At 45.8% G+C, this 23,922-nt stretch overlaps 1 protein-coding gene across 1 annotated transcript in view; it reads right to left on the bottom strand.

The window, feature by feature from the left end:
* ncm (pre-mRNA-splicing factor nucampholin) overlaps positions 1 to 11,903 on the bottom strand; it is a 49,381-nt gene extending 37,478 nt beyond the window's left edge. Inside the window, exons 1-3 of the mRNA XM_089579230.1 lie at positions 11,774 to 11,903; positions 10,462 to 10,756; positions 8,949 to 9,292 (exon numbers count right to left, since the gene is read on the bottom strand). Of these exons, the coding sequence (XP_089435356.1) occupies positions 8,949 to 9,292; positions 10,462 to 10,712 (595 nt within the window). The 5' untranslated portion in view covers positions 10,713 to 10,756; positions 11,774 to 11,903. The remainder of the gene's footprint in view (positions 1 to 8,948; positions 9,293 to 10,461; positions 10,757 to 11,773) is intronic.
* Between the last annotated feature and the right edge of the window lie 12,019 nt (positions 11,904 to 23,922).

The following is a 23,922-nucleotide window of genomic DNA, read 5'->3' on the forward strand; positions in this document are numbered from 1 at the left end:
TGTGCCCGCTGTTTGCTAAAAACTGCTCACAACTCGTACCTTCCTAGGAAACCGCTATTGTGTTTAAAGCGCGGAATGTGCCATAATAAATGACACATGCTGGGTCACTTGCCATGCCCTGTTGCTTTGCCAGGCTGAAACCACATCTGCCCCTACAAACCCATTCAATTATGCTTTGGTAGCCCTGGAAAATTTTATGCTAACCAAAATCCACAAGTTGAATGATGCATGCTAATCACTTTTTTTATTGCACCTATGGAAAACTAAACAATGGTCCTAGGTCCTGCGCACTGGTGAACTATGCTTAAAAGCGTTTGTCTTTATAGAAGTCCACTGTGCCTGTCAGAATCAATCCTTCATGCACACGTACCGATTATATGGCTTAATGATGCCGCAGTAGCAAGCATTCATCATAGCAGCAACACCCTACTCTACAGTAGCCTCTGTGATGGATCAGTGGTTATGGTGCACGGCTGCTAACCTGAAAGATGAGGGTTCGATCCCAACCGTGGCGGTCGCATTTCGATGGAGGAGAAATGCTAGAGGCCCATGTACTGTGCAATGTCAATGCACGGTAAAGAACTTCAAGTGGTCAAAATTATCCGGAGCCCTCCCCTTCGGAGTCCCTCATAGACCAAGTTGCTATGGGACGTTAAACCACATAAACCAAACCAAACAGTTGTACATTCCCCAGTTGTACACAGCTGAACATTGTTTCAACCCAGCATATGTAAAGGCAGATTCAGCAAGGATGCACAAATGCTACGGATCATCAACATATTATGTGACGAAACAATCAGAACAAACAAATGTGTTTTATGTACTGCTACAAAACAAGCACTCACAGCTAATCTGTTTCCACGAAAAAAAAAAGTAAACCAGAAATTGTAAAATGGTTTCAATAAAACCCCAAAGGAGACGTTTTTATTGTTTTTTTAGAAAGCGGTACCAAAATGGTTCTTAGTATCCGTGTTGCAATTCGTCCGCAAAATAAAAAAATGGTTTCGACGAGCTCTACTCGCCTTAAACCGGACACACAGTGCCAAACAACACATGATAAGCTGGACTTGTCACGATCCAGAAATGAGAGGTGGCTTTGATAAGCCTGGCTCATCAAAGTTCGCAAGAGGGTTAAGTACAAAATAAACAACACCCCAGAGTTATACCCTCTAAATTTTCAAAAGCAGAACCCTAAACAAAGGGCTCAACAAAGAGGCCAAAATATTAAAAACATTCAAGAAATCAGAGAATATGATAAGCTACAGCTAGCAGTTATGAGCGATACCACCTCCTCATGAAAACTGCAAAATGGTCACTACCATAAATATCTTCTATGTAAAATAAATAAAAACTTGTCTTGCAATGAATATAACTGCAGGCCTACACAAGGCAATGGGCAGAAAAGATACAAATATAACATACACCTGCATAAACATACACCTGCAATCACCAGTTCAATGTGGCCAGCATATAATTCATTGCAATCATAATTATTAACAGCCAAATTATGGCTACCACAAGACAAAGGCCTCTCCCATCAATCTAATTAGTCTTGTTCTGTGCGAACCATACCAATTATACTTAAGCGAATTTCCAAAATCCTACCAAAATCTCTGCCATCTCCAGTCACATTTTCCTTTCCTTAGAATTCATTCCGACACACTGGAAGACATCTGTTTTCAGCATTGCATGCCTTGCCCAAGTTCCATTTCTTTTTCTTCATTGCCACAGGAAGTCACTGATTTGAGCATGTTCTCTTCTCTGTCTTAGTTTCTCAAAAATGCTGTTATTCTCCAGTCCACAGTCTGCTTCTTTCTCCTCAATTTAATTTAGTCTTTTCAGTAGTCTCCAAGTTTAGGCCCCACAGGTGAGCACTGGCAAGATGTAAGTATTATGCATATTTTTTTTTTTTAAGGATAAAAGAAAGATAACTTGAGACTCATCTCCTGTTATCTCCTCATAACTTGAGAGTGCCTGCTGCTCAACTCTTGCTTGCAGTGAAGTGGCTCTGTTGTATTAATTACAAGGTTAATAAATAAATAAGTACACTCCAAAACATTCTCTTCCTCCTGGCAATGGTCTGGATCAGCAGTCACTAGGCCTAGATGGATGTATGCCTACTTCTAATACTTTATTACCTAGCATAAAGTATTGTCTCATTCGCAGACTGTTGAAATAACTTTAGTTTTCTTCACATTAGTCTCACAAGAGAACAGCAGTTCACAATTGGTAGCAAGGTGCTAGAAGTGGTAAAGGAATATGTCTACTAAGGGCAGGTAATGACCGCTGATCCGGATCATGAGAGGGAAAAAACTAGAAGAATGAGAATGGGGTGGAGCACATGTGGCAGGTTCTCTCAGATCATGAATGGCAGTTTACCAATATCCCTCAAGAGAAAAGTATATAACAGCTGTACCTTACCGGTACTCACCTATAGGGCAGAAACTTGGAGGCTAATGAAAAGGGTTCAGCTTAAGTTAAGGACAACGCAGCAAGCTATGGAAAGAAAATTGATAGCTGTAGCGTTAAGAGCCTGGAAGCGGGCACGGTGGGTGATGGCACAAACATATGTTAATGACATCCTAGTCAAAATCAAGGGGAAATGGGCTTGGGCAGGGCATGTAATGTGAAGGCAAGATGACCGCTGGTTCTTAAGGGTAACGGAGTGGATTCCAAGAGAAGGCAAGCATAGCAGGGGGCGGCAGAAAGTTAGGTGGGCGGATGAGATTAAGAAGTTTGCTGGGATACGATGGCCGCAATTGGCGAAAGACAGGGTTAGTTGGAGAGACATGGGAGAGGCCTTTGCCCTGCAGTGGGTGTAGTCAGGCTGATGATGATGAGTTTGAAAGCCTACAGTTGCACTCTGTCTGTTTAGGTCCTCAAGAATGGACTGCAATTCATCACCTGAATTGTAATGCTGTCACCAGCAAATCTGAGGTTCCTCAGGCTTTCTCCCATTAACTCTTACAACTTGTTCTTCCCAATCCAACCCTCTAAATAAATACCTCTAATTAGCATGCTGCAAGCAACCGCGAAAAAATGCGTCCCCTCTACCAGACACCTGATTCACACTCTCTCAGCCCTCTTGTGAAGGGAAACAGCCACAGTGTAGTCCTTGCAGATGTTTTCTTGCAAATTCACATGTGCTTCCTCCACACGCCACTTATGCAATGCCAGCACAACTATTGATGTTTCAACTGAGTACACAGTTTTCAATTGTCTACGAATTCAGTTATACACACTGATTTGCCAAATTCAGAAAATTTCGCTTTAACCTGTTTAACAGCACAAACCAGCCATTTGGCTTACTGACACCATCAGTGCTGTGATCCTATTAGCTTTATTTCAGGAAATATCTTGTAGGTAACAGACAATAAACTGAATGGGGCACAAGTGTTGCAAGTCTTTCTTGTTCAAGCCTTTCTCAAAACTACGCTCACCTTTTCCCATGCTTCGAGTACACTTAAGGCCATGAGGCATTATAAACACAGGGCTGTAAGCTTTCTTAGAATAATACTTCCACCATTCTTCAGCATCATCTGCAATTACCGAAGCTTCTCCTGCCACTTTATTCCTATGCATCATACCATAATCACAATCCTAGTGGTACCGATGACATGCTGCATCTGCAACATGTTTCATTACAATACTACTTTTGATGCACAAAATGAAACCTGGCACATTCATGCTGCTGGTGCATGCCCAATTTGCCACACACTGACAAAATGAATCAACAAAGTGAAAGCGCAAAAACAAGCAATTCAATTTGTTGCAGTTTGGCACAGAGAAACTGATGGTTTCAGTATGTGGCTCCTCTACAACTCTCCATGCTGTACATGAAAACACCGAAGCGATCAACAGTTACAATGCTGGAACTGTGCAATGTAATAACACCATTCTGACAACACAGGACAAAAAGTTTCAGAACACTGCCAAGTTCGATGAACTGAATTCATTGCTTTGACAAAAACAGTTGCAAGCATTTAAACTGCACTCAAGTTGCTCAGCATTTCCTCATGAACAACCAAGCTGTGAATGAACTTAGGGGGCACTAAACCAGCCTTCACCAAACCTGCCATTCGTCAAGCCATTCCTTAGCATCCTTCTTACATTGCCAGCATGCTGAGAGCTATAGACAGACACCAAACATACCACGTGGAACACCCCTAATGCAGCACACACTATGCCCACAATGTGCTTGCCCAGCAAAATGACACCATTCTGTCCTATTTTTTATTTTTATGTGAGAAGAATGCACACCATTCTTCTCAAGTAAAAACATACTGACCAATGGTGGCATTTTACTTTTTAAGGCACCACAGACGACACTGTAATGGTACAAAAGATGCTCAAGATTGCAAGAAGCATAGGAAAGAGATAAGAATGGTTTAGGGCCCATTTAAGGATAATAAAATAGTATAGAAAACAAACTCTCTACTATCTCGACCAGCAAATCAACACCCTTGCAGGGTACAAAAGGAAAAAAAAAATGAAATAGCACATGTACTCAAGTTCCAAGAAATGCATACACCAGCTATCTGAAAACATAAAAAACAGGAAGACAACACAAGTTGAAAATGTACAATCATGAAAATTCCCCAACAAGTCAAGCAGAGCTGTGCTTACTTCACTGTGATCGCCAAGTTCTTTAACAAACCTTCAGAATTACATGAAAGTGCAAATAACCTAGACATATAATGACTACTTCTGTGACTAGACCTTCCGTTCTGGAGCATTCATCTGGAACAAAAACCTAGAGGTTAGCAAATAACCTAGACATAAATGACTACTTCTGTGACTAGACCTTCCGTTCTGGAGCATTCATCTGGAACAAAAACCTAGAGGTTAGACCTTGATAGGAGTAGGTGCTCAATAAAGAGGTAGAATACACAGTATACTGCCATGGCCAACAGTCAAGCAGAGGTAGGTAACCTGTGTAAAGCAGGATGCATAGCAAAAATATGTCTAGCAGAGCATAACACTCCTTGTACTGCTCAATATGACATCACTCACACCTTCAAGTCATCTGGAAAGTATTCTTCAGGTCCTCTAGAAAGTATTCTTTCTGGCATAGCCCTCTGCTTTCCATGCCTTATCGCAGACATCTGAGTCATTACATTATGTGCTTGCTACAAATAGCAGAACAACGAAAACATGGCACACTCTTGCATGGAAAAGACAGGAGCCACAGAGGTGCCACAAATAAAGCCCTCAAGATCTTAGTGTGTTTTCATATAAAAACTGAGTGCTGCGAGCTACACATGTCCATTCGAAAAACGTTCAGCAAACAATCCGTGAAGGCTTACTTAATTTTCACAGGCCGTAACAATGCATACTGCTGGGATTACACTCAACACAGCAGAATAATAACACACATGAAAGCTCCACAATAATATAGACACACTTAACTACTTCAAACAGGCTTATCATACACCTAATAATAAGTGATATTCAGATTCCCTAAACTAGCAGAAATGCAAGGTACTGTAGTCTGCTCAGGCATGTATGTACACACCGTGTCACACAGAGCCACGGATCAATGATGACAAACGTAGCACCCAGACAATTTTTCACAGCATGAAGACAAACATTTGCGGCAAAAACCTCAAAGCTAAAAAAAAAAAAAAAGGCTTCCCAATCATGTGTTCAGAGAGTGAGCTATGCACAGGATGTGCTATGTTCAGATGTATATTCAGCTGCAGACGAGTTTTGTGCAGGCTACATGACCACAGGCTTTCCAGAATTGATATGAAAGGAACCGACAGCTGACCAAAATGTGTCACGAGGCTATAATGGAAATGAAAATGTCTTGCCCCAAACCGAAAGGATCGAGCACTGTAATATCGAAAAAATCAGGATTCATAATTTTAATTTGGCATTGAAAATCACATAAAATGGGCTGAAGTGACATTCTGCGGTGAAGCTTTACCACTGCCAGTGTACCCCACAACCTGAGATCTTGATAAAATATAACAAGTTTTTAAGCGCAGCGGTTTTTGTTTGTTTGTTTTTTTCACAGAAGTGTTTGCCAAATTTTATTCGGCATGCCCTTCGAAAAATGACACTCCCTTTGCATTGCTGATGAAGAAGAGCTCTGAGCTATTACTAGATCATGCCACACTGCTTTGCATTCCATGTTTGAAGTGGTAACCACAGTCCACTAGAACTGTTGTTGACAAGGCATATGTCACTGTGCAGCACTAGCTTGGGTGTGGAATCTGGGCACAACACAACACTACAACTGTCTAATTACTGCTGGCTACATTAGTGTTTAGTTCACCACTTTTGCAGTAGTGCAATCACTATTGTGCTGCTTGATTATGTTTCCAGCATTAGGATACATAAAAACAGGCACATCCACCAATCGAAAAATTATCGGTAAAAATCTTTCCCGGTAAAAAACAAAACGACAGCAGAATCAGGCACCTTGGACACCAAGTTATCCATTGCAGGGAAAAAAAAAACTGACCCAAAAATTTAGCTTTCAGTCTCTTTAAATGAGCAAGACTTAACATGTCTTGCACATGCCCATGCATTTTTCTATCATGTGCATATGTATGAACTATCGATCATTATATGTACCCTACTGCTTGCATCCCATAATTACTAAACTGCAAAGGCACAGGTATATGGTGATATTCATTAGGGAACACGCAATAGTTATTTACGTAATACCATTCAAAAGAATAAAAGAAGCCAAAGCAATCGGAGCACTTTTGGTATACCAAATGAAACCTGCCAGCTACACTTATGCTGCACAAAATTAGCATGTCACATGACAACATAACATGTTGTCACATCATGTGTATTATACTGTTTGGTTCGTCAAGTATGTTGTGAATTGGTGCATATACCCCCTGTGCATATTTATTTTGTATTCTTTGCAGTTGTGTTTATGAGTACTATAAGTTATATTTTATGTTTCTACTGTATTAGATTAGTTTTATTTCTAGTGCTTGTGCTGTATTCTTCAAGCATGTATTTTTGTTGCCCCCTGCAATGTAATACCCTCACACGTGGGCTCTTAGTGGTACTGTATTAAACAAACAAACAAACAAACAAACAAACAAACAAACAAACAAACAAACAAATAATGTGGCCCTAATAACAATGACCTCTCATTTGTCTGCTCAATCGAATATGACATGGCACTCATGCCTATAAAGAGAGACGCTACCTAGAAAAAAAACAGACCAGAGCTACGAGAACCACACTACCTAAACAAATCCCATCCCTCATACACCAACCACCGTTTTCCTGGGAAGCATAAAACGTGCCACATGATGTACCAAGTCAGAGCAGCCGAAGGCTTTGCTCCTTAAGAAAGTTGCCCAATAAGCAGTTGACAACCATAAAGTGATGCTTATCCCTGCTTTGCCCTCTCTCAGTAACGGTTAAAAATTGTAAAAATGTGGTGCACATTAGCCACAGGCACAAGAGCAAATAACCAAATGAAAGAAGTACTGACAGAAAACTGCAAAGACAAGGTACAAAAGTGGTTTGGCTTTTGCACTTGTATAGCTAACACAGCTTAACGCACATCTGTAATGGCTTTACTGGTATTTGCTGCTAGCAGCTCAAGAGTGCAGCAGCTTGCAACACACTCAACAATGACACAAAATAGTTTACTCAGCACATAGCTTGGCATGTACTGAGTAAACTATTACTATGTAGACGTCATTAGATGATTCACAAGTGACACAGGCATGCCAGAAGAGGAGGGGGGTGTTTTGAAAAAAAGGACTCGTCCAGGATAAAGACAAGTCCCTTCATCAAAACTATGATCAGTAAACTGAGGCTTCCCGCCCTGCCTTTGTCCAAGTTTGCACATTAGAGAGACGAGAGGTTATCTGTGTGCATGACGAACAGATGTTTACACTAGACATCCAGTAACTTGGCAGCATATAGGCGGTGCCTTTCAGAATAAAAGGTGAGTTGCATGCAATAATTATTTGTTGTACAGTGCAGAGATTCAGGCTGCATATGATGGCTGCTAGACTACTCATCAGAGCAAAGCTGTCGACTGTATTAGCCTGTAGCTTTCATGAATGCCGAAACTTCAACACACAAGTTCTTTTTTTTTTTTTCTAATGCATGAAAATCGTCCTTCAGATGAGGGCTGCATTTGAAAACCTAAATCTACAGCAGAACACTTAGGCCGGGAAATGAGAGCACCTAAGCCGGGAAATGAGAGCACCTAACGCACAGCAGGGAAAAGCAAGGTGCAAAGACTATTGTATGACGAGGCTCCTCGTCAATACCCTAGAGCAATAATTTTGAAGGCATATCATCTGTGGGTTTGGAGGTTGAGAATAATAACTACATCCATCCATCCACCCTCTCTGCCCTCACCTTCTTTAGCTATTCCCAGTCAGATACAAAATTCTCAAGTGAGAAGTATAAAAAGAACCGTAGTTTGCACATGTAACTAAGCACAAGAATACACATTTTCAAAAGGGTAAGAACTACCAATGTTCGCATCTCTAGTCTGTGCCATGCTGCAATTATATATATATTCTCATTATGTACTAACGCACTCAGTACGAGCTACACCACGCTTGTGCGGCATTGTATTGGCCCACAACAATGCGGGCGCAAATGTAGCAACATGATAGAGAAGAGAATACACCACGGAAGAAAAAGAGAAATGAAAGGCACCAAAGGTGACTTTTCATTTCCCTGTACGTTTGAAGCTTTCTCAACCTATTTCTACAAATTATTTCGTCAGTTTTCAAATGGTGTGAAGCAACTGAAACTTATGATCACACCCACATTACCAACCACTGCAGGGTTTCTTAGACATTCACTACCACAGCTCACAAAAAAAATTCAAATTATTGAAATTTTTGAGAAACTAAGAGTTCGGACATGAGAATATAAAAGAACAGAGATGATGCCTTTGCTAATCTCCCTTTCCCTGTTATTTGGAAGACAGCCTAAGGCTTCACCTTTGGCAAGTTCCGTTCCCCTGGTGGCTTCCTTGGTGACTGGTGAATTCTTGGAGGTTTTGGCCGTCTTCAGATGTGAATCCATGGCTAGGGCTGAACTGTGCTCCGTATTTTCAACACTGGTGCGTGATGCAGGAAGGACATCCTGCGACAATGTCTTTCTGCTTTTTGCATTATCTTTTGCAACAGAGGAAGTTGCAGCCTTAACTGGGCTTTCATTTACACACTGGTCTTCCTCTTCTTCTGTGCTATCACTGTTTGCGCTTTCTGAGTCTCTGTGACGATACAAGATGACCTCTTCTCGTCGGCCACGTTCACGGTCACGTTTACGCTCTTCAGCATACCTGTGCAGACCCACAAACGGACTGCGTTAATATGACCGTCGTAATCAGTCAGCGACAAAGAAAACCATTAACTAACTGAACACAGAGGCACATGTATACTACTTAATTCTTCTAAAATAATATTCTTTCTAAACAAATGTGACCATCACTAAAGTAGCCACAGATAGCAAAGGTAACCAATAACTGCTTCAGTAATGAGGTAATAAAACACTGACATGAGATTCCTGAAGGTACCCTTCATTTTAAAAGCATCACAGCTTCCTCCACTAGTGCCACCATTATCAAAATTTATAATGGAACTTTAAAGGGACACACAGGACGTTTTCTGTCTTAATGAATTGCACTAGCAGGGTCTCGGGATTTTGCTGTTTTTTCAGCAGCAGCAGCAGCAGCAGCAGCAAAAAAAAAAAATTCATTGCTGAGAAACTTGGAAGCTGGACTATTTTCCCACCACTCCAATTCAAACTCACGATGTTAGTGATGACATTGAATGTCATTGTGGGTCCACGTTTAGTTTTTGTTTTAGCTTCCCTGTGTGGATGCAAAAGTTCTCTTAATAATCAGATGAATTATCCCTCATTTTCAGTTCTATTTGACAAAAAATATCCCCTGCCAACATCACAGCGTATTTGCAAAACAGCTAGTGATGGCAGCACCTTTCACTTTCACCTGCTAAGAGTTCCAATTTCTGAGAAGGTAGCCTCTTTGCAGGGGCGCCGGAACAGGGGGTGCAGGGGGAGTGACAGCTCCCCGTCATTTATGCATGAAGTAGTATGGTTCCCCCAGTCAAAGGGCACCTGCTGAGCCCCAGGCCGCACCAGGAAAGTCGGATTTATTCGCAAAAGGCGAAAGGCTTGAGGATCACAATATTCGCTTCTAGTCCTGACATCCGCCGCATTTTTGGATGCCAGCGACCCTGGGAAGATAGAAATTTTTCTGTAACCCCACTGTATAGCCCCTGCATGAGCCCTTGAGGAAAATATATGGTGATGTTGGTGAAGGTGTTTATCCCTACATTTGAAGGACAGTTCTGATGCCACTGCCTCTTTGTCATTAGAAATTGGTAATCCACCAATTCAGGCCAACTTCTATACGTCCTCAGTGTTCCTTTAACTACTCCCTAGATGTTCTAATGACACTGCACGTTTCATACAGCTGTGTACACTCACCGAAAATCCCTCTCCCGTGTAGCCGAGTCACGTGAATCCACACTCCTTTCCCTCGAGTCTGTGCTTCTCTCTCGTGACCATCTGTCCCAGGGAGGGCAGTCCCACTGTTGAAATCGATTAGGTGCGTCCTGTGACTCTGATGCCTTTTCACCAGTCACATCGTCTTGAACCGGGCTCTCATTTCCCAGGATGAGGCAGTCCGGGTCTTTAGGCACTGCGCTCTTCAAAACGTTATCTTGCTCATCGGCCATTTTGAAACATCCAAACAATGTGCACTGATACCTTTCGAAGAACCCTGTAACAAAAGACAAGTTGGGCAATTACTCAAGCAGCAATACAAGTGAGGTGAACACAAGTAAAAAACTGCAAGCTATAGGTCCTGCGTGTGAAAAACTCATGGGTATTAAGGCGAGCAAACTACAACGCATCACAAGTACAGAGGTGGGCAAGCTTGTCTAGAGCACTCAAGCAGTGTGCTGTGGAGCATATAAACTGAAATCTTAATGCAGTTGCTTTGGTACGGGTGAGGTGCTTGCACAGTTTGTTTGTTGATCTAGCTGTGCTCGAGCACAAGTGTCACCTTTGTAACTCAGTACCTGCTACAAAATTTCGCTTCCTTTCTTCCACAGAGCACCGCTGGAGCGCTCTAGACAAGTGCGCTCATTTCTGTGCTATGCCCGTAAATGTTGTAAATGATGAACGACCAGAACGCGAAACGCCGGTTTCTCTGTCTACATCACTGGGGAACAAAACAACAAAAGTTTATTTCCTTTCTGTGTCCTCGCCTTTTATGTTGTCTTCGCACTGAAAAAACACTTGTTGGCTTGGGCTATTAAAAAGTGCAGGAGCTGTGATTTAGGAGTTTTTAGGGAAGATTATGCGCCCTGTAGGTAACAGAAAACCCTTGTTTAGTAATTATTTAAATGCATGTGTAAAACTTGGTGCCTTTTCGTATGCCCCATTGTTAACAGCATTAACTAAACGTACATGGTATGCCGTTTCAAAAACTTAAAATTAAGTTTGACGTTAAAAAGATGCAACACAACGCGAGGCCGCAAGCGAAAGCGATCCTTACTGACTTCGGCTGATCCGTCCGTCGCAGCGTACCTTTCGGCACACGGACTACAAGAAGCATGAATTACAAGTAGCAAGCACTACACAGAAAAACATATTTCGTAGCTTTACGTAGCTAAGCTAAGCACCGATGCGCATCCCTATACCAGGCTTTTTACGAGGCTGTACACAGGGAAGGGGCTGTTACATAAGCAAGTACAAATGTACTTGGAGAACGAAGTGGAAAATAGACCATTACCTCACATTTCCAAAGAACAAAAACGGTCGCTTTGGGTTAGTATCAGAAGAACAAAGCAGCGTTGAAACGGACGCAACTCGGAAAGCACGGAAAGCTACGGGCGATGCGCACAATGGCAGAATTCGAGAAATTTGTACGCTACTTGCCACTTGCGCCCTCTGATGGTATGCTGCGCTCACAGTTGCGCCATTTTTTAATTCAGTGCGCTGTTTTCAATCTCATATTTTGTAATTTTCTTCGAAAAGAGGTAACAGCAAATGAAAATGATTCAAAAGCTGCTGTGCAGACTGAACAATCAATAAAATACCTAAAAGCGTCCTTTAATGCATGTACAAAAAAAAAAAAACTACATCGGGTCGCCCAGAGATAGCAGAAATTCTCATCCACCTGAACAGCAAGTTTAGGCCCCGCATGATATGACGAAAAAAAAAAAGTGGTCACTGACGCTACAGACAGCAAATAAATGGTCCAGTGCGGCAGCCAGTCCCACCTCACAGGCTCCCTTGGAGTCGCAGATAAAGAGCTGGATATGCACTTCAAAATTTCAGGCCCTGAGAAAATCTCTCCTGGGGCCAAGTCACTGCCACATGTCTGACCGGTCTGGTGAAAAAAAAAAAAAAAAAACATTTGTTATCCAGAAGCGTATTGTACAGCAGGAACAGCGCGAGCAGATGATGTTCTGTTGGTGAGATGGAAAGGCGAATCGCGAGAAGAGGTTTTGTCAACCTAACCAAGACCCCTGATGTCACCTCGATTTTCAAATACCTGTAGAGATTTATACCTGCAGTCATAGTAGCCGAGTTTTCAATCTGCTGGAGGTGTGTGTGTGTGTGTGGGGGGGGGGGGGGGTGCAAGTCGTAAGTGAAGGAGTAGTTGAATGTCTCAAGAGAAAAACTTTCGACAGCCATGCACTGTTAGAGAGAAGAAACTGTTATCTTCCAGAAAATTAACAAGATGTGTAAATATATGTACTATCGGGGACAAAAGTGGTATACTCCACGCGGCGGGAGCCGGAGCAACGGAAAACCGCGGCATTATCGCGAGCTAAAGCACGAAACATTGAAACGAGCCAATACATGCCTGCTGATAATAAAGGTCACACATTGGCAGTCTCGATCCCAGATGCCGCTTGTAGATGGCGTTGAAACGTAGTTTTCTGATGCTCCGGCTCCCGCCGCGTGGGATATACCACTTTTGTCCCCGATAGTACCATTATTTTGCGTTCCTCCCCAGTCAAAAAAAAAAAAAAAACCATTGGAACCAAATGGATTTCCAAATGGTTCCAATTGGACTAGTTGAGTTTCCAACTGGTTCCATTTGGAATGATGTTCCGATTGGATGGTCCAATTGAACTGTCCAATTATCCAATTGGACCATTTGGGTTTCCAATTGGTGGGCCCAATTGGTCTTGCCCATTACATCCAATTGGACCGCCCAACTGCACCCAATTTTTCCAATGAATGTTTGCATTTTTGACAAACAAGGTAGAACCAATATGGTTCCTATAATAAGAGCTATCAGCAGTTTAACCTACTAAATTGTACTCATCATTTGCACCACCACTGCAGCTGAAATTAAATTAAATAACTGCGCTCAGTGGGCAAGCGCCACTGGCCCCAGCATGAAAGCCTCACAAATGGGGTATATAAGTTGGAGCAGAAGTATGTTCTCTGGATGTACATATTGAACTAATATATGCTACTAGTGCCTGAATGTAGCTTGCGTGTGATGTATTTGTGCCTGTTGACTTTGATTTCCATAAAAACTGTTAATCTCAGTTCCGTAGAACAATGTTGATTGGCGCTATATATATAGGCACGACATCTCCCTGCTGTCCTCATAAATGAGTTTTCCTTTTGCATTGTTAAGAGTGGACAACGTGGTCCTAGGAGCCGGGTGTGACTCATCGCAAAGCAAGGGATATTTATTTATTTATTTATTATTAGTACCTCAAATGCCCCTTGGTGTGGGGTATTACACGAGGCCTGGCGCCGGCGGCAGAAGCATAGACGACGACGGCCGGGGCTGTTGCACTCCAAATCACCGAACCTCCGAACCGATCGAAGGAGGCTGTCTCCCACCGGCCTGGGAGAAATTACTGTCAGACGAGTGTCGTCGTTAGGCAAAGCTGCGGCGAGGAGCTTGCGACGGCAGCAGCACGGCAGAAGCACCGGTATACGTTGGCCGAGTCGACCTTCGGGTCACCGGACTGGATGATGCTACGCAAGGTCACGCTGAGCGAGGCTGCTAATTGAAAGACGCTGTGTCGAATGGGTCTCGTGCTTCGGCCATCCGGCGGGGGAGTTCGAGAAGGTTCAACCACGTGCGAGGAGACTGCGGGATTCTGCTTTCCCACGGAGGCAACGCACAGAAATCTTGCGGCAGTGGTCAAGGTGACGCATCTGTGTTTGATGACTGTCCTCCCCTTCTCATCCCCCGAGCTGTGAGAGAGCGAGAGAGCTTCAGCACCGCCCCGTGCCGTGGGTGGTACCGCCAGCGTCATCAATGGCCCATCCGATTGGACAACGTTATTCGAACCAAGTTCCCCAGTCAAGGATCTGGGGAACGCGAACCGTATTTAACGGGATGTTGTTGTGTGATCGGAGCATTCGTTTGCATTCGATTCGATTCTCATCTGTAAATATGTAGAATAAACCCTTCTGTACAGTTTCCTCGATAACGCAGTCCGACATCGTCATTCGGAGCCGGTACCTGCGAGGCTAAACGAGTTAGTCATCTCCAGGACCCCTCCGTCTTCAACTCTGGTTCCATCTTTAACACTGGTTCCAGCGGTGGGCCTGTGCCCCACTTCTCAACACTGGTTGGCAGCAGCTGGGATGGACCGTGCGACATCGTACTTTCTCCACGGGTGAGCGTTTTGGTTTTTGCTATGGGATTCGCCAGGCTGTAGATTCAGAGAAAAATCTTGACTGGGAATCAAGGGTTTGTCATTTGAGAAGGGTTATTCTCAAGGCATTTTTTTTTTGAGTTAGCAGAGCCAAAGCGGAGAAAGCGTCACAATGGACCTAATGAGATTGTTGAAGTCGGACTTGCTGTTGATATGCGAGGAACTGTCGGTTGAAGTGCCTAACAAACTAACCAAAATTGAATTGGGCGAATTCATTCTTAAACAAGTCAAGCATAACGATCAGTTGCTGGTAGATACGTGGAACTTGATACAGGAGGAAAAAGCCCGTAAAGAAAAAGCCGAACAGGAGGAAAAAGCCCGTAAAAAAATAGCCGAACAGGAGGCTAAAGAGAAAGCCGATCGAGAGAAAATAGCAGCTGATCGGGAGTGGGAAAAAGAGAAAGAAAGGAAAAAATGGGAAGCTGAAATGGACGAAAGGGATCTAAAGCGTATACAGCTTGAAAACGAACTGCGAAGAAAATGCGGTATTGTGAGAGCCGGAACTCCTGAAAGAGCAAGCGATGCTTATGAAATAGGTCCGCAGGCAAGACCCGCAAAGTCTGTGACCGTAGGCGAGTTGGTAAATCGCGACACCACGAGGGAAGTGGCAGAGAACGTGTGCAACCAGTACGGTAGTCCAAGGAAAGCCGCAGAATCCGAGACCGTGTCCAGTGTAGTTGAACGTAATGCTAAGAGAGAGCATTCCGAGATAGCGTCTCAACGACACGAGTGCGAGGATTCTCCTCCGAGTGAGGCAGGAGTGGCAACGGACAACTTTGTCGGGACTGTTACGAGCGCGACCGTTTCAGTAGAGTTGATACAGGCGTCAAACCGGCAGGACCGCGAAAAGGGAGATTTTAATATCGGAAAAGGTTTCGAGGTAGAAACAGCGGAAACCCCCTTTGAGAGTAACAACCGCGGTAAGAGCGAGTTGGGATGTCACAGTGGCTTCAGTGACAAAGGCTCCGGAGAGGCTACCTTGGCAGTGCTGGCGCAAGCAGAAGGCGAGACTGCCGAGCAAAAGGACAGCCAGGCGGGCTCAGTTGTGGCTGAGCACTGCAGTAGAGAGAATAGCGCGCAGAGCGACAGCCAGGCGGGCTCAGTTGTAGCTGAGCACTGCAGTAGAGAGAATGGCGTGCAGAGCGACAGCCAGGCGGGCTCAGTTGTGGCTGAGCACTGCAATGCAGAGAATGGCGCGCAGAGCGACAGGCAAGCTGGAGAGGACAACTCCCGAGGGAATGAGCTGGGGATCTCAGGGGCAGTTTCATGCCCGTCTGTCAGCTGCGTGGAGCTGGCACTCTGCTGCGAAAGCACAGAGGCCAGTTTGGAATCTGAGGAAAATTTCCAAAGTGCGACGGAAAAACTAGAGATAGCTAGTTATGATCAGGAGACGCACGCGGTACAGTCTAGGCGCAGAAAAAGAAAAAGGGCAAGAACCAAGAGAAAACGAATCAAATTCAAAACCCTAAATTCGGTTGCGCGCACAGGTGCGAAAGAAAGAAATGCGGTGGAAGGAAAGGCGAAGCCTTCCCGCGTTGCGCCTCATAGACTTGCAACTGCAGTTAATGATCTGGCGACATGTGCAGCTCGTTCAAAGGTTGACTGCAGCAACGGAAAAGGAAGTGTGCGTTTTCCGACGAGAACAGGCGCGAAGTGCTTCAAGGGGCATCGGCCTGTAAGAAAGCCTAGACGGGACAAAAAGCCAGTTAGAAAAAAAGGCAAAGCGGCCCAAGAGATCAGAAAGCGCAAGGTTGCGCGGTACTCGGCGCATGCGAACGCAGGCGTCGAATAACCGAGACGACACATGCAGGCGTGTTCGGCGGGCGCACCTGAAAAGGAATCGTCCTTCACTTTTGGCCCCGCATTCTAAGAAGCGCGCATGGCGAATGGGTAGCCGAGCTTCCTGCTTGGGGCGAGAGAAAGAGGTACCTTCTCGCGCTGGTCACTGCTCGTCGTCTAGAGCCAGAGTCGGCTATCGACATTGTAGGCGCGACCAAGGCTTTCGGAGAGCCTCGAGGGGGCGCGGAAACGACAATGAGAGTCGGGGATCGTTTTTTTCTGCAGCCTTTTGTCACGAGTTGACCGCAGTACAATCAGTCAAAGCGCGACCCCGGCGGGCGCGTCTGAAAGACTAATCCTTTCAACTCGACGGCGGGGAGTCAGCTTTCCCCCCCGCGTGGCGACTCGAAGTAGCTGTTTCGTTTTTTTTTTATTCCTCTTTTTTTTTTCTGTGTGTGTTTATGAAATCAGGAAGGGAAAGGCTACTTTGTGAGTTAAAAAGAGTTGATCGGAGGTTACTGTTTTTTTCCTTACCTTAGACGAGGGCTATGGCGTCACTGAGTTAACAAGGCTAGGGCGTCACTGAGTTAGAAATCGCAGGTGTTGATTTCCCATGCTACCAAACCAAGAGATAACGGCACTCACAGGAGTGCAGCTCGCGTAGAACTACGCTTAGAGTCGCGTAGACGGAGATTTGATCCCTTAATTGTCTGACACCTTACCAAAGGGAGCCTCACTGACATACACTGAAATGACCGAAGAGAAAACTCGTCTGGGGGAAGCGCTCGTGTCCAGACCTTTGATTCGGGCCACTTATTTTGTTAATGAAGTTCAGTGTGACGCCAGTGATAGAGGACTGGGTGCTATTTTAAGTCAAGTTGGCGACGGCCACGAAGAGCACCATGTTCAGTACATCAGCCGCAGGCTGACATGTAGAGAAGCGTTAAGCGCTTTAGACAAAGAGCGCGCGTTTGGTTTAGGCGGCACAGATGTTGTCGGGTTACCAGAGCTACTTGAACGGCGCAAAGTTCATATTTGACACTGATCATCGTCTCAAACATGCCTATGACAGTTTTGTCCCCCAAAAATGGTCGCTTGCTTAGACGGAGTCCTGCTCTCCAAAAACAGAATTTCTCGATGCGTTTCAGGAACGGAAAACCGCACGGAAATGCTGATGGATTCAGCCGATTGTTGTAGACAGGAGTACTTGGTAGGACCACCTACTGTGTGTGGGTTTTTGTTTTAACCTTGGTCCAAGCAGTCCGTCTTTGGCGATTTCAAAGGGGATATTTTGCGCTTTCTCGGCACCAAAATTGCGCCAAAATCCAATCATGTTTTAGTAAACATTTGTTGTCATTATGGAAAGCCTGGTGGGTCTTTGGCAGATTCCGAGCGCTTGCTTGTGGGTCAGTGCCCTGTCTCGTGGAACAGTCCACTGATGCCATTCTTTGTTGAATGTTCGAGCTTGGATGCCATTTCTGGAAACCAGCCCTTCCACCCGACTCCGGCCTCATCTCTTCCTGCCCAGCGGTCGTGAACGCTGGCCATTCGAGATTTTTCGGGCCGCGGACGAGCTGTTAAGAGTGGACAACGTGGTCCTAGGAGCCGGGTGTGACTCATCGCAAAGCAAGGGATATGACGAGGCCTGGCGCCGGCGGCAGAAGCATAGACGACGACGGCCGGGGCTGTTGCACTCCAAATCACCGAACCTCCGAACCGATCGAAGGAGGCTGTCTCCCACCGGCCTGGGAGAAATTACTGTCAGACGAGTGTCGTCGTTAGGCAAAGCTGCGGCGAGGAGCTTGCGACGGCAGCAGCACGGCAGAAGCACCGGTATACGTTGGCCGAGTCGACCTTCGGGTCACCGGACTGGATGATGCTACGCAAGGTCACGCTGAGCGAGGCTGCTAATTGAAAGACGCTGTGTCGAATGGGTCTCGTGCTTCGGCCATCCGGCGGGGGAGTTCGAGAAGGTTCAACCACGTGCGAGGAGACTGCGGGATTCTGCTTTCCCACGGAGGCAACGCACAGAAATCTTGCGGCAGTGGTCAAGGTGACGCATCTGTGTTTGATGACTGTCCTCCCCTTCTCATCCCCCGAGCTGTGAGAGAGCGAGAGAGCTTCAGCACCGCCCCGTGCCGTGGGTGGTACCGCCAGCGTCATCAATGGCCCATCCGATTGGACAACGTTATTCGAACCAAGTTCCCCAGTCAAGGATCTGGGGAACGCGAACCGTATTTAACGGGATGTTGTTGTGTGATCGGAGCATTCGTTTGCATTCGATTCGATTCTCATCTGTAAATATGTAGAATAAACCCTTCTGTACAGTTTCCCCGATAACGCAGTCCGACATCGTCATTCGGAGCCGGTACCTGCGAGGCTAAACGAGTTAGTCATCTCCAGGACCCCTCCGTCTTCAACTCTGGTTCCAGCGGTGGGATAGAAGCCCCATCTTTAACACTGGTTCCAGCGGTGGGCCTGTGCCCCACTTCTCAACAGCATATTATAATATGTTCAGTTGTAGAAATATTTGTCCAAGATTCTAGAGCATATTATTCACAAAAATTTAGCTACCTCTCTCAATGAACATAACATATTTTGTGAATACTTTCTGGGTGAAATAACTACCTGACCTAATGGGTCCAATTGGCTAGTCCAGTTTGGTCCAATTGGTCGGGAGTCCAACACTACTGGTACCAATTGGTTCCAATTGGGAAATCCAATTGGAACCAATGGGAATGTCCACTTGGTTCCAATGGTTTTTTTTTTGACTGGGTCACAGCCTGAGTTGCTTTGGGACGTTAAACCCCAATAAACCAATAAACCAACCATTGGTTTGGTTTATTGGGGTTTAACGTCTCAAAACAACTAAGGCTATGAGGGACGCATAAACCAATAAACCAACCATTATTTTGCATGCTATTGGTCTCAAATATGTGGGTCAGTGGTTAGATGGATTCTGCCCACGAAGCAGCGAGGACCACATTTTACTTCCAACTAAATCTTGTATATATGTAAACACATCAGAAAGCTTTGAACGCGGCTCAGCTTGTTGATATGTAGTCCAAGAAAGAGCGCAAAAGTGAAGGAACACGTGGGAAATTGTGCGATAGAGGCGCTAGGTGCTTTTTTTTTTTTGCTTTGCACTGCTTCATCGCCTGGCAGTCTATTTTTTTGCTCGTTTTATTCTTTTCGTACCACTGTTTCCGCTCGATCGTTGAAAGCCTGCGATGAAGCTGTGTGCGTATGTCAGCGGTAACCACTGCGTTTCAGTGTCGTCAAGCATATACTTTTTTAAAAGTTTCTACCGGTATCTTACATTATTCCTCTTTTTTCCTTGTTCGACAACGGCTTTTGTGATGGTCAGTGCTGCGTCGATCGCGCTGGCTTAAAACGATCGACTCGCCCTTCTAAACGGTCGAAAGAACAAGAAATTTCCTTCATTTGCCACTCAGGTAAGAAATGACTTCCAAGAAAGCAGCGCTTACTTGCATAATATTTTTCATTTGCCCGATGTCTCGCCTGCCAGTTTGCGGACTCCCGGCTATTTCCAAACCAGCGCGCTTCCTCCCGGTGTCATGAGGGATCCCAGTGGAACGTCCAGCGTGGTAAACAGAATTCCAGCGTTTTTCATCATTGTGCCAGCGCAAACAGTGTATTTCCAACGCAGCTGCAAAACTTCCCGACCGCCAGTGCCCCAAGCCAAAACCAGCGCGAAAAACACTGGTTTTGCCCAGGAAGGCGCTGTAGGCGCTGTAGGAGTGCGTAGCCTTGTACATGTTAGTGCCTTCTCCCCAAAAGCGACGGTGTCCGGCCGAAGAAAACGCTCGTGTTTTCTGGAGAATTCCTCGCCACATGACTATTTGCGAAGCGCGCGAAAACTGTCAAGTCTAATAGAAGCAGGCTGCAGTGGGGTGGGGAAACCAGCGCGGCAAGGCGAGTCGATAAGGATGGGAAAAGAAAGGCGGTGCTGTATTGTGAGTGGCAGCGCACGATGATGAGGGAACGAGGGAGTAGGAGAACGAAAGAGGGATAAAAAAAAAGTATTTGCGATACTCACCACACTGCCTTAGGAGGGGGTGGAAGCGAATGCTTTTTCTTCCCTCTTTCCAACTGCTTCATTCCTTCTCTCGATGTCAGAGATATTTCGAACTCGAAGGAGATCGCGAAAGAGTTCGATATATCGATAATTCTACATTTCAAAATGGCAAAAGGTAAGCTTTTAACTGAAACCTACAAGAGTGCGTCGTTGGGCGCGTCGGTCAGACATATCTTCAAAGTTTGCTGCGCACACAAAAACAAGGACGTGAAGGTACACACAACAAGCGCAGACTCGCGACCGAAGTCAAATGAAAGGAAACACATCTGATATGCGTATACAAGCGTCATATCTAGGACCATATGCGCAGTTCAGATATCTGCCTTCTTTTTGATAAAGGTTGATCGAACGGTCACTTACACAGTCATCCCCATGCTTACTGATGAAAAACGCCTCGGCAAGTTCACGTGCGACCTGATCTCTGCTTCTCTTTAAAATTTTTGTTTTCGTTAGCAAAGGTAGGCATGGCTTGTCGCGTGTAGCTTCCGGGCAAGCGCCGCAGTGCAGGGCTAAATTTGACTCTGTGTTTGTCTTCATATAAAGCTGGTGTTCCCTTAAGCGGTCATTTAAAAATCGGCCCGTCTGACCGATGTATGCCCTTCCACAGGTTAGGGGAACCTCATATATAACGCCCGTCCAACACCTGACATATGGCTTGGCATGACGCTTCACGCAGTCTTGCGTACTTTTCTCTTCGGACATGACAAGCGGGCATAATGCGGCCAATTTGCGCGGTGCGGAAAGCACCACTGCTTATTATAAGAGGTTAATTCTGTTACTAAGTACACTATAAATAAAATCGTTGCTCACCAAAATGAAGGTGCAGTCAGTTTGCGCAACGTCTTCGGGAGCGAAGCACGGGCCAGCATAGCGAGCAATTCTGGACAAAAGCATGGAAAGAGTTTCTGAACGCAGTTTTTTCATATCTTCCCAGATTTCCCTATAGCGATCAATATCCGCACATTTCCCGTCGGTAGGCTTGCTTTTTTTTTTTCTTTTACAGTCATCAGAAACCTTCTCCATTGGTTTTCCAAGTCCGTATTAACTGCTCGATGCGAGCGATGGAAAAACTTTAAAGAAAGATTTCACTACGCATCAGAACAATGGACCATTACCTTCAATATTTCCATACCAGTACCTTACACACAAAAAACCCTAATTCCCGTCCACATGTTTCCCCTTCCCCGTTCATCTCAACATCTTTCATTCATTGATAACCCTAGATGAACTGTACCGTGCCGGTCATTTCAGCCGATTCTCAAGCATCGAGTTTAAAAGCTGATCTAGTCACTACCTGACCAACCTAAAAAAGAGGTTTATTTGAACAAACAGACAGTTACAGACAGATATAGATAAATTAATAAATAACACTGAGTAGGAAATTGGTCGAGTTGGGGAATCGAACCAGGGTCTCCGGAGTGCGAGATTACACAAAGACAATTTTATTATGTACTCCGAAAACATGTACAATACGGGCAAATCATTCCCCAAGGGAACCGACAAACCAGAACAAACAATGCTGTGTGTTCTTCAAACAAAGAACTCTAAGCAAACAGTTCCGCGGAATGGGGCACTAAGTCTCCCCTACAACATTAACACCGACATTAACTGTGTGCCCTGTAAAAATAATCCTAAGAGAGGACAGGGCAGGTAGGCACCCGGCTTTGGGGGGGGGGGGGGGGGGGGTACAGACTCAAAAAACTTTAAATCAGTCAAGTGGAGAGACCGACAAACAAAACAAGGGAGGAGACTACAGTAGTGCATGAGTGGCATCTCAAGCCTAACCTCCCTTACGAAGTAAAAGCGCCTATGCCAGCGTCGCAGGAACTGCGCCTCGCCGTCTGGTTCGAGCCGGTCAGACAGATACTTCCAGATGACGAGACGCAGGTTCTGCAACGCTGGGTACATAGCACGGGCGGGAGTGCGGCGCGCCTCGGCGAGGCACCTGCGCCGACACAAAACAAAAAGAACTGCACAATATACTAACTGCTCAAAGCAGCCGCGCCGGCGCCCACCACGGAGGTTTTGGCGCACGTGGAAAAGTCTATATACAAGCCGCCACATGGTTCTGGTGACAATACACTCAACACTCAACAATACACTCAACAATGCGACAGGCTCTGTGGAGTACCACAGTTCGCGCGTTGTTCATCGGGTTGTTCATCGCGCCGGTCGCCAGCTGACAGCCTAGAACATGCAAAAAGTTCGCTAATGCGCGTGGAGGAAGGTTGGCAGTGTCGACATAAGGGAGGTCAGCGTCAAGCGCCAATTTCATACCGGCGACAGCACGGTAAAAGACCAAAGGCTTCTCCGCCTGTGGGCCGAGGTGGCGCCCGGGCACAAACGCGCGCCGCGCCGTACTTAGAAAGTATAGCATGAGCAAGCGGAAAGGATAACAATCGCTCGCCAACAAAGCCTCAACCATCCTCAACGCGAGCACTCGCGCCACAGTCGGGATGCAGGGCAGACCGAGGCCTCCCCTTCTCGTCGGAAGGTGTAGGAGGAGACGAGAAACCAGTGCTGTACTGCCATCCCAGACAAAAGTCCCAACCCCCCGTCCCCGTCGCGGGGAGGAACCCCGGTAGATTCGAAGAGTACGCCGAGAACGCGCACCGCGCTTCAAAGGGAACGGCTGCTGGCAGTAGGCCCCTGAGCTGGCCGAACCGGAGGGCTCTTGGAGGTGTTGAGTTGCGCCCTAGAGACAGCTGCGAACTTGGAAAAAATGCCCAAGAAAACGTTAAAGCTGTCACTGTCGCGCACAAAAAGCGAGATGTCCGCGTACGCGGAGATGATCACCGTCTCCTGCCCGCTCAACTGGAAACCACGAATTCGCCCTTCCGCTGCAACCCTACGCAGCAGCGGGTCAAGTGCGAGGACAAAGAGGGCCGGAGAAAGCGGACACCCCTGTCTCACTCCCTGCGTCACTGGAAAAGACGTGTTAGAGCCCGAAAGAGCGGAGTACGGCAAATAAATAACCGTGCTCCACGCAGTCGAAAGCCTTTGCCTGGTCCAGAGCGATAAAGGCCCCGGAAACACGTTTGGCGCAGGCGTACTAGAACGCGTCCCTATTCAGTGTCAGCGAGGCAAACACCGACCGTGCGGGCACCGCGCAGGACTGGTAGAAACTGACCAAGTCCTGCAGATGGAGACGCAGCCTCCAGACAAGCAAAGTGGCAACGAGCTTATAGTCGGTAAGGAGGGTGATCGGTCGCTACGCCGAGGGGTTCGACGCAGTGCCACCCTTCTTCGGGATCAGAACGATGCGACCGACACTAAACGAGGGAGGAATGAAGCCACTTTCAAAAATGAGACTGACAAGGTCACGTATTAAAGGGCCGAGGACGTCGAAAATGCCGAATAGAA

The sequence above is a fragment of the Amblyomma mixtum genome, chromosome 3, assembly GCF_055824585.1.
Source record: "Amblyomma mixtum isolate Tamu chromosome 3, ASM5582458v1, whole genome shotgun sequence".
NCBI classification, from domain to species: Eukaryota; Metazoa; Arthropoda; class Arachnida; order Ixodida; family Ixodidae; genus Amblyomma; species Amblyomma mixtum.